The 9,936-nt window shown below is 37.7% G+C and overlaps 1 protein-coding gene across 5 annotated transcripts in view; it reads left to right on the top strand.

Annotated features, from left to right (window-relative positions):
- Window positions 1–335: 335 nt before the first annotated feature.
- OstDelta (oligosaccharide transferase delta subunit) overlaps window positions 336–9,936 on the top strand; it is a 15,665-nt gene continuing 6,064 nt past the window's right edge. For 4 of the 5 annotated variants that reach the window (XR_011398174.1, XM_027369897.2, XM_027369896.2 and 1 more), the window contains exons 1-14: window positions 336–486; window positions 4,216–4,403; window positions 4,664–4,786; window positions 5,186–5,334; window positions 5,509–5,648; window positions 6,050–6,221; window positions 6,531–6,600; window positions 6,768–6,895; window positions 7,077–7,280; window positions 7,628–7,832; window positions 8,637–8,807; window positions 9,233–9,346; window positions 9,530–9,605; window positions 9,872–9,936. The exon at window positions 9,872–9,936 is cut by the window's right edge and continues 71 nt beyond it. Coding sequence is in view for 4 of the 5 variants with exons in the window: in XM_027369897.2 (XP_027225698.2) it covers window positions 387–486; window positions 4,216–4,403; window positions 4,664–4,786; window positions 5,186–5,334; window positions 5,509–5,648; window positions 6,050–6,221; window positions 6,531–6,600; window positions 6,768–6,895; window positions 7,077–7,280; window positions 7,628–7,832; window positions 8,637–8,807; window positions 9,233–9,346; window positions 9,530–9,605; window positions 9,872–9,936 (1,905 nt within the window). In the remaining variant the exon portion in view is untranslated. Of the gene's footprint in view, window positions 487–955; window positions 999–4,215; window positions 4,404–4,663; window positions 4,787–5,185; window positions 5,335–5,508; window positions 5,649–6,049; window positions 6,222–6,530; window positions 6,601–6,767; window positions 6,896–7,076; window positions 7,281–7,627; window positions 7,833–8,636; window positions 8,808–9,232; window positions 9,347–9,529; window positions 9,606–9,871 lie in introns of those variants that run through there. The other variant, XM_070114622.1, reaches the window with a different exon arrangement.

Genomic DNA, 9,936 nt, shown 5'->3' on the forward strand with positions numbered 1-9,936 from the left:
AAACATATACTTTAGCTATCACACAAGTATATCTACAGATCACACGCCTAGTAAAAAGATAACGGCAACGCTACACGTGTCGCGTCAAGGGTCTCGGATCCCACTGAATTCGTGACGACATTTTCATGTCATTTACATTATTCCAATATTTTCAGAACATTTTGTCTATCCAAATGGATCAGATAATTATTTTGCATTCATTCAAAATATGTTGATGTGTAATGTTGATGAGGCAGGCATACGGAATCAAAATGACATTTAAAGCGTATGTAAACCTTTACTGATAAAAAAGGATTTTTTCCTTGTATGTTAACATATGTGATTTTACAAAAAACAGAATTATTTATCCTCTAATAAACAGTCATCTTCAGCTTTATATACAATATATGACAGTACCCGAAGCAGAGCCCAGCTTTTACATACAAGGTCTCTGTCCAGTACGTCTGTTGACACTTCCATCGACAGGCAACAGAAGCATGAGACGAGGTAATATATTCGCTTATTTTTAATGTCTTAATATAAATATCACCCCTTGTTTATCAGTGACAGAGCAGGAAAAGTGCGTATACATAGGTTGAGATATGTTTGATGTGTGTACTAGAGCGAAATACGTAAAAAATACCGGTTTATTGGAAGTCTTCGGGTTTTGTTTATGCGGACGCCGGCGAGCTCGGCCGCTGATTGGTCGAGAGGGACACGCAACGGCGCTCTGATTGGCTGCCGGTTAACATGGCCGATCTCGCGCACACCTTGCAAACCTTTTTATCCGATTTTTATGTCTCTGCGACCTTATTCGAGGCGTTAGAACCTGCCTAACGCTATATATCCTCTAGAAAATGATGCAGAAGGGTGGGGATATATAGGGAGAATTAGGGATTTGTTGACGTGTCGGCTGAGGAATCCGGTCTTTTTTCTAATTACCGGAGGAGGTTGTGGGTTGTTTATCAGGAACTCTTGATGTGAATTTCATATGGAGTTAATTTGGTCTGCGCAACATGGTTAGTACTTATTATTGATGAATATTAATAAATGTCAAGCAGTTGGGAGGAAAACGGCTAATGATGCACAGCCTGTAAGAGTTCCAGCACCAGTAGTTTGTTTGGTTTAGATTATGAAAAAGTAAGCATTTTATTGCTTAATCTGCAATGGCTTTCAAAAGGGAACTTTTTTCATGTACTATTCATTATGATTAAATTCAGTGTGACAGTGAAGGCATAAGCTAGGACTGGTTCTTCATTTTGACAGGACATCACAGATTTTGCAAGAAAGTGATTAAACGAGCATTTTAGCCCTTTGCTGAAGTGCCGAAGACACGTGATACTGATCGACATGCAACTCCTCTGTGATATTAATTTTTTTTCCCGCACAGCCATAAAACCTTCCAGTTAATATTCCTTACTTCAATTATGCACATTGTAACATGCATGAATCTGTCGTTGCTTTCCATCACAAATTATATAAATAATTTTTGGCAACTGTTTATGACGTGACAGTCTTTGAGACTAAATGCCTATTACTCAAGCCACTCCTGGAAGACCCACAAACATTGCCATATGAACCTCCTAACCCAAGGCCTTCACCCCGAGACCCCGGTCTGATCGCTGTATTTTCGAGTCAGGAACTCTGCCCTAGGACCCCCACCCGATCGCCATAGACTTACTCTCACCATGGTACTTGTCATAACCTATTTTCTTTATTTCAGTATTTGTTACTATGAGTGACACACCCTCCAAAGATGTAGTCCCAAATCCAGGGATATCGTGCAAACTCAAAAATGCAAACTTAAACTTTCCTACCTTTTATTCATTCCCTAGATGGGGAAGTGGGTGAGGGCAAGGCCCCTCCTGTACCCCACCTTTATTAGCACTTCATGCCACCTTATTGAAAACGGACATTAACACTACAATCTGGTTGTGTCAAGATTCGTGTCTGGACCAAACTCTAGGGATTAGGCTTACTGTGGCAGCCACTCTCTTAGGATTGCTGCATGTACACTCGGCCCACACGAGTACTTATTTGCGGTGTCAACCCTCTGCGACCCTGCTCTTAGCCGCTTTTTTGTAGATGCGTTGCTGCTATATTGTCATTTTACAAAAACTACCTTCTTATTTTCTTATGTTGCTGACAGTCTGTTTTCATTATGCAGACTCCATACCATCCCTGCAAGTATTGTATCCTCTATGCAATACAGGTGATACTTTGTTATTAGCATCATCTTTTCAATATATATTATTTATTAAGGTCTAAAAAATACTGTTTACTTAAGCTGTATTAAAAGAGGAAATTCTTTAAGGTACTCCACCCAATAATCTTGGGGGAATCTGGGGTTTGGGGGGGAGGGATAAAGAGTGAGCTCAGCTTGATTTCAATATCAGTAAAGGACCGAAGATAATTATGAATGCAATGATATGCAGCTTTTTGGAAATGTGAGCCAAAGGTCCTTTTTATGAAGGTCAAAGAAATGTGACTTTTCCGAAATGCGAGTGTCCGAATACGGCACCATATTTGAATATAAGAAAGTGCAAGTGCATACAGTAACCAATACAAAATTTACTCAACGGTCCAAGTTGCCATGACTGGGCGTGCCAGAAAGGAGGGTTGATGGGGCTCCGCCCCCCAACACCCCAGGAAACATTCTCTTCACCTCATTATGCATGGCAAGATAGAGCTGAAACAGCTCAGAAAATTGCACTGCACTTTCTCTCATTTAGGATGATTCCGTGAATCTGTAAAAACTTCATGGTCTCTTTAATTTTTCCATTAGATTTCAGGGGGGAAAAGTCGAGCACACCACCATAACACAAATGACACATATCAGTCTGTGTCACTGAGAAGAATAAGGCAGGTCACGGTGTAGTCCAGAAATGTGGGCGTGGTAATTTTAAGTAAAACAGCCATGCCTATTTTTGTTTTTTTCCTACCCCCATCAATCTTGGGGGACCCGTAGGGAATCGGGTTGAAGGGCTGGGGGACATGTGGGAGAAGTTGTGGAATGAAAAGTGAAAATTTTGAAAAAATGCAAAATCTGAATAAGAGTCCAGATTTAAAAAGTGAAAGTGTAAAAATGAAAAACCCGAACCACACTTAGTAATAAAAAAGTGAAAGCATTAAAATGAAAAACCCAGGCCAAACTTCATAATAACTAAAGGGGAAGAAAAGGGAAAGAATGAAAATACTAAGCCAAAAATCAGTTTATAAGTTCGTAAAAGTAGAAAAAGTAATTAAAATAAAAACTGTTGATAAATATGTGAACTTTTTGTTCACGCTGCTGCAAGATGCGTCGCACCGATATCAGAGTTGCCGAAATCTAGTCGAAATTTCTAATAGATCACCGGACAAATGAAGCATACCTTCCTAACCCCATATCGAGGGCATATGTGTCATTGTTACTTGTTTTCACCAAAGTCGCTAGGGTCGAAATGTCCTGTGTACTCTCAAAAAGGACAGTCGAATCAGTAACGAAAGGTTCATGGCATTAACCGACGAAGATATTGAAAATTGTCGTTATATTAAATCATATATATGTATGTAGATCAATATTATGAAGATATCAATACAAGAAATGAGAATTTTATCTAATTTTTTGATATGATACAAATTTACTGGGGATACGCAGCAACATCTATGAACTTTTCAGAAAACTCAGTATTGTTTGCATTCGATGCTGTTGCAGATAACGAGGATTGTGCGTGTGCGGAGAGGCAACTTTTGAATTTCAATTAAAGCACAACCTGAGAGTTCCCCACAATTTTATTAACTTCACCGACATGTGCGAAAACTAGTTTATAATACTATTATACTTTCCTAGGTATATATAGTGTGGACGACTTTATTTGTATTGCTGTGTGTGCTATTTGCATGTGCTAAGTATTTACTGTATTGTTTAAGTAGTTTGGCAATTAAGAATATTAATGAGTTGCCCAAAAAGAAGGATCAAAATACACAGAGTAACATAAAATCGGCTGAGTCGTGAATATATATGAAAATGATTTAGTATATGGAATATTATACGTGAACTTTAATGAGCAATTAAAAATCTATGTTAAACTGCCGCCTGCCGATTGGTTGTGAGGTAGTGGTGACATAGGTGTGTAGTAGGACAGAAGTCAAGATGGACTTGGGCTGTGAGAGACGCCATCTGTTTTTGTGAAATAAGAAAGGCTTTCTCCGTATACATTTCTTCTGTACTAAATTGTTTTTTTGTCTTCCTTGCAGGGGCACTGGTAATTCTTGCTCTCCTGGGGGTGAGCTCTGCCCTCTCCCCCTCCACATACCTCACCCCAGCTGACAAGGAGAGGCTGAAGCTAGTCCTAGACCCAGCGTGGTCTCTCTCAGACCTCGCACAAGTCCTATATGCTTCAGCAGGCTATAAGCACTTAGGCCAGCCAATCCCCAATGAGCAGGTTCGTTTGCAAAACCTGTAACTTGGTGTGTGTTTGAATATTAGGCTTAGGCTTGAAGTTTCATACTCTATAATATTCTTGTCAATGTACTCCAGGCTAGGCTGTATATCTAATAAATATCCAGCAAAAAACATATCAAGCTGTATATATAGGTTTCAGAAATTTTCAATACAGAAGCTGAAAATGTTATATAAAGTAGAAGAGCTACTTACCATCCGTGTATAAAATCTTGATGTATGTGCTTTTGATTCCATTTCCAGGGAGTGTGCAATTTTGTCAAAAGCTCTGCTGGTGATGGAGCGACAGTCGAAACTCTGTTTTTGGCTTCCTCAGCTGGCAAAGCACTTGGGTGCCCTGTGGCAGCCACTGCAGCCTCCAAGCAGGTTTGTTAATATATTTAAAACACAGCAAGGATGTTTTTTTGATGAAAGTTAAGATAATAGAAATCTTGTTATTTATGTCATATATAGTATTTTATACAGTATTGAATTGTCAAAATAGTCTGAGGGAATAAGAAAGATGATGTTGTGATATTATAGTAGAGCATGAAATTATGATCATTTAATTTTTTTAATTTGAAGATCAAATTCAAATTATGTTCAACATAGTAAAATTTTACTACAGAGTATGCATGTGGAGTGCATGTTTTCTTTCCCATATGGAAGGACTTAAAATATACATATATGTATAAACAGATCAATACACATGTTTAGATATCTGTATACTTACTCTTTACTGTTCTATTTATTAGATTAATAAATCTCTTTTGCAAATGAATACAGGCTGTAAGTGACGCCATTCGAGAAGGGGCCTCTCCCCTGGAGCTCTTCCATGCTGTCACTGCCGCCACAAATCTAGGGGTTGAGGTAGATGTTGCCAAGGTCTTGAGGGCTACACAGATGGCTCTGAAAAAGGATGACAGCGTACTAAGGTGTGTGAGATGTTATGTGTTTACAAAACAAGAGAGGGGGGAAATGTGATTCATGGAGAGGAAGAGAATTTTATGATGAGAGAAAAAAACTTAACATGAGAACACATTGAAAGATTGCATCAAATTGAATTATATTAGAAATATAAAGTTTTTCTTTCTCTTTTTTTATTACAGCTTGGGCTATGCCTTCCATGTTGGGTCTCAGCTCCGTGGGGAAGTCAGCAGTATCTTTGAGAGGATTGAGGATGCGATAGTTCAGGCTGATGAAGTTGATGGGCGGATGCTGCAATTTGAAGGAGGATTATCAATAACTGGTAAGTCAAATCCACTTTCTGATAATTATCACCCTTATCACCGTGCAAGTATGTGGAACGGAGCAATAGAGTCTGGAACTTTATTAACACTTTATAGATGTATTCTTGATATTGGTAGTTCTCTGGAACCAATGAAGATGTAGCATTTTCAACCTTTACCATTCTGATTTCACCCTAATACACACATTCCTTGCCCACCTCCATTCACTAGCTTACTCTCCCTAAGCCACACACACACACACACACACACACACACACACACACACACACACACACACACACACACACACACACACACACACACACACACACACACACACACACACACACACACACACACACATATTCCCTTTCTTAGGCCATAACTTCTCTCCCATTTACTCTCCCTCTTTGCTTCCCAGCCCTGGTTCTAAGTGGTGCCTACAAGCTGGCTGAGAATTCAAACAAGGCTCCACCAATTAAGCCCGACCAAGCCGTCAAGTTCGCCAATTACCTGATGTCGCGCAAGTCTGTGCAGGTGCCCAAGGGGGTCTATTACCTCTTGGAGGCTGTATCCATGTTCACCAGCAACAGGTGAGGATGTAGTGATAGTTGTGTTCTTTATGATAGCATCAATAAAATTGGTTCTCTGTTTGTCATTAAAAACAAAATATAATAGAAAATGTGACCTTTTAATTTCTTCATCATAAGGAGTAAGAGAGCAATTGAGATATGATTATGTACTGTAAAGGGATGAGAATAAAGTACTACCAGTTGTTGAAAATTTAGTTTTATAGGCATAGAAATAAAGAAATGCCATAATGCACATGAAATGATTGATCCCATTATTATTTCATCATCATCAGTTGCTACTGATTGCTTCATTACTGTATTTTTTTGTAGGTTCCATATTCCTGTAGCCATCACACTGGCTAGTAATGTAGCTGTCAGTGCTGATGCTCCTCGTGTTCAGGTATGTCTTTACTGCCGTATAGTTGTATATTGATTTTATATTATCAGAATTGTTTGGATTATGAAGTGTTTTTATAATTGGTTATTTCTTTATATATTAATCTTAGTATTTTTATGTAGTCATTAGTAATTTTGGCCTGCTTCACATTCTGCTATGTTTTCCCTAAGGTACGAGTGACAGATCTGAAGGGCAGCAGTCTTGGTTCCCTTCGTGTTGTTGCAGATTCTGCCACACGTGACTCAGATGAGGTTGTCATAGTGTCCAAGGAGGAATTGTCTCCACTTGCTGGACAAGAGTAAGTTTTTTATAATTTTTGTATCATAGGGTTTAGTAGAGGATAAGTTTAGATTCTTGTATGGGAAAGTGATATGTTGTTGGAAGTAGTTATCTACTAAAGTATTATTTCCCCATGCTAAATGTTAGAATCTTTATTCCTCTTTCAATACCATACATGAGATTCCCTTTCCCTTCCACAGTGGAGTGTATGAATTTGACGTGATGTCCCGGCAGCCAGAGCGAGGCTTTTACCGCCTGGTGGTGAGCACCGTTACCTCAGATTCACGCCTGGTTGGTCACATGGCTGCTCAGCTTACCTTTAAGGTCCTCACAGCCATTGATATCCAGGGTGTAGAGGTGGGAACAGCTGACTCTGACCGCTCCACAGCCCCAAGCTTGCAGAAGTGAGTCTCCAGAGTTGTTTTGTCTCGGTGTAGCAATTTGTTTTGTCAATACAACATCCTCATTATATTTTATTTGTTTTGCATTTTAGTATTATTCTTCAAGGAAAACATTGTGAAATGATTGTTCAAGGATTATATTGCTTGAGTTTCATTTATTGATTCTTTATAAGGTTACAAGTAAAGTAAGATTGTTTCAAAGGATTGTGATTGTAACTTTTTTTTCGTTTTATTCTATTCTATTTACAAAAAGTGGGAAGGTGATGAAAAAAGACATTGTGAAAACAACATGAGTGCTTAATAACCTGAGTTATGTAGAAGCTTAATTTGACTTTGTAATTTATTCACAGGTTGACTTACCCTAATAAGCTACCTAGTGAACTTTTAGCCGACCAGCACCAGCGTGTGCTGCTCCGTTTCATTGTTCGGGACTTAGCATCAGGACGTTCAACTGAGGTCCATCAAGCCTTTGTCAAAATCACACACATTGAGTCCAAGCGTGAAATTATATTTGTGGCTGAAACAGACTCTAATGATGTATACAAGTTTGATATGGTTAGTACTCTTCTTTGTTACTAATGTCTATTTTGTTTGCTATCTGTGATATATTTTAGAACGGAAATTTAAATAGTGTTGGTATTTTTATTTTGACACTATATTTTAGTTCTGAATACCTCTTTATCTCGATGTAGAATTGTTGGATTTCACACCATGGACAGTGTCATTGTAGTAAAGCACCTATACTTTTGAAGAATCTGAAATATTACAATTGTCTTGCTTCATTATCATCAGATGATGTATTACACACCAGTAGTCTCAATATCTAAAAACTGTTAAGTTTCATATTACTCTTGCTATCCTACATTACCTTTGATTAAACTAAATAAGTAATAATATGCAATGTTATGCTCAAGAGTAGAATAGAATTTTGATAATGCACAACTATATTTCATATGAAGTAAAACAAACTTTACCAGTTAATGCCATTTTCTTGATAGATTACAATGGTAAGCAGGACAAAACTACATTATCATAACAAATTTATCAAGGATGTTAATCAAAAAGTAGAGTAACAAAAGTAGAGTAGTCCCTATAATAATAAGATTAACAATGTTGCCATCAGTGGTAGCATTCATTTATTGAATAGGAAATTTTTGGTTGATTTTTAGGGTAGGAAATTACTAGGGTAGGAAATTACATCTTAAAATGATGGGAAATAAGATTTGCAGTTCAAGATGATTATCTAATCCTAGATGTTAAACACACTATGAAGAGTACAGGTACAAAAACAAAGGAATAAAAAATCTAATTTGCTCGATTTGGAAATTTCAAACACCCATTTTTTCTTCCTCTCTAAAGGATGTCAGCAACAATGTCAAGGAGTTTGGTGGAGTTAGTGGCTCGTACTCCATGGAGCTGATCATCGGCGATGCTTCCATCAGCAACCCAACCCTGTGGCACATTGGGGATGTCTCTCTCTCCTTCCCTGAGGGCAGTGTGTCTTCCCCATCCCAGGACTACACTTACAAGGTTGGCCCTTTGCTTTCAATTGTTAGTGCCTTCAATATTTTTTCTTCCATGACATTGTATGATTATTATCTTTGATACATTTATTGATTATTATTTGTATATTTATATATTTTCTTTGATTCATTTGTTAATTATTTGTAATATAAACAGTTATTACCTTTCTGTATAGTAAGAGGGTAGGGACATGAAAAGATAGAGCTTATAATGTGATTATGATGAATATTGCATCTTACGGGTTTGTTGGAATTGCAATTTGAGTGTAGAAGTTCTGGCTTTACTGAATAATTGGTTTATAATATCATGTGTAGATTTAGAAAAGATTTTTAAAGCAGATTTCAAAATGTAAAAGAATTGGCCCAGAAAATATATTCAGACAAAAATTGGAATAGCCATAGTCTCTGAGAAAAGGGAATTCTTTGTTTCAGGCTCGTCCAGAGATCCAGCACGAGTTCCGCAAGCCTGACCCTCGTCCCTCTACCCTTGTGTCCCTGACTTTCACCATCTTGTGTCTAGTGCCTCTGTTACTGCTCTTGGCCATGGTGAGTTGGGAACAGTGGTACTTTTATCTTCATATTTTGTGCGCAATATTGCTATGAGTAAGATAATTAGTCTTTTATACTTAAAAATAAAGTTATTAAAAAGATTGTGTGGGTGTGTGCCTATATTACACTCGACATGTTTAAAATCAAACCATTTTTTTACAACAATTTCTCTTGTTCCAGTGGGCAAAGCTTGGTGTAAACCTCGCCAACTTCCCTCTGTCTCTTTCTTCAGTTGTATTCCATGTTGGTCTTGCAGGTAAGAAGTGATACAAAAAGGACTTATATTTATTCTTCACTCAGTGAATTTTTGTACGAGTATATACTCTCAGAACCCAAATTAGCATACTGGAATACTATTAGCTATATATATATACTGTTACCTCCTTGAAAATGTGTATTTCTTTTGGAATGGTTATTTTTTTATTGAAATTTTATAAAAAAATGCCACGGAATGAATTTGCCATGCATCTTTTTTTTGTTTTTCTTTTATATTGACATCCCTTTTTTCCCCATTTTCAACAGCTATTCTGGGACTCTTCTGCCTGTTCTGGCTCCAACTAGACATGTTCACCACCCTCCGCTATCTG

Source organism: Penaeus vannamei, chromosome 36 (genome assembly GCF_042767895.1).
Source record: "Penaeus vannamei isolate JL-2024 chromosome 36, ASM4276789v1, whole genome shotgun sequence".
Taxonomy (NCBI): Eukaryota; Metazoa; Arthropoda; class Malacostraca; order Decapoda; family Penaeidae; genus Penaeus; species Penaeus vannamei.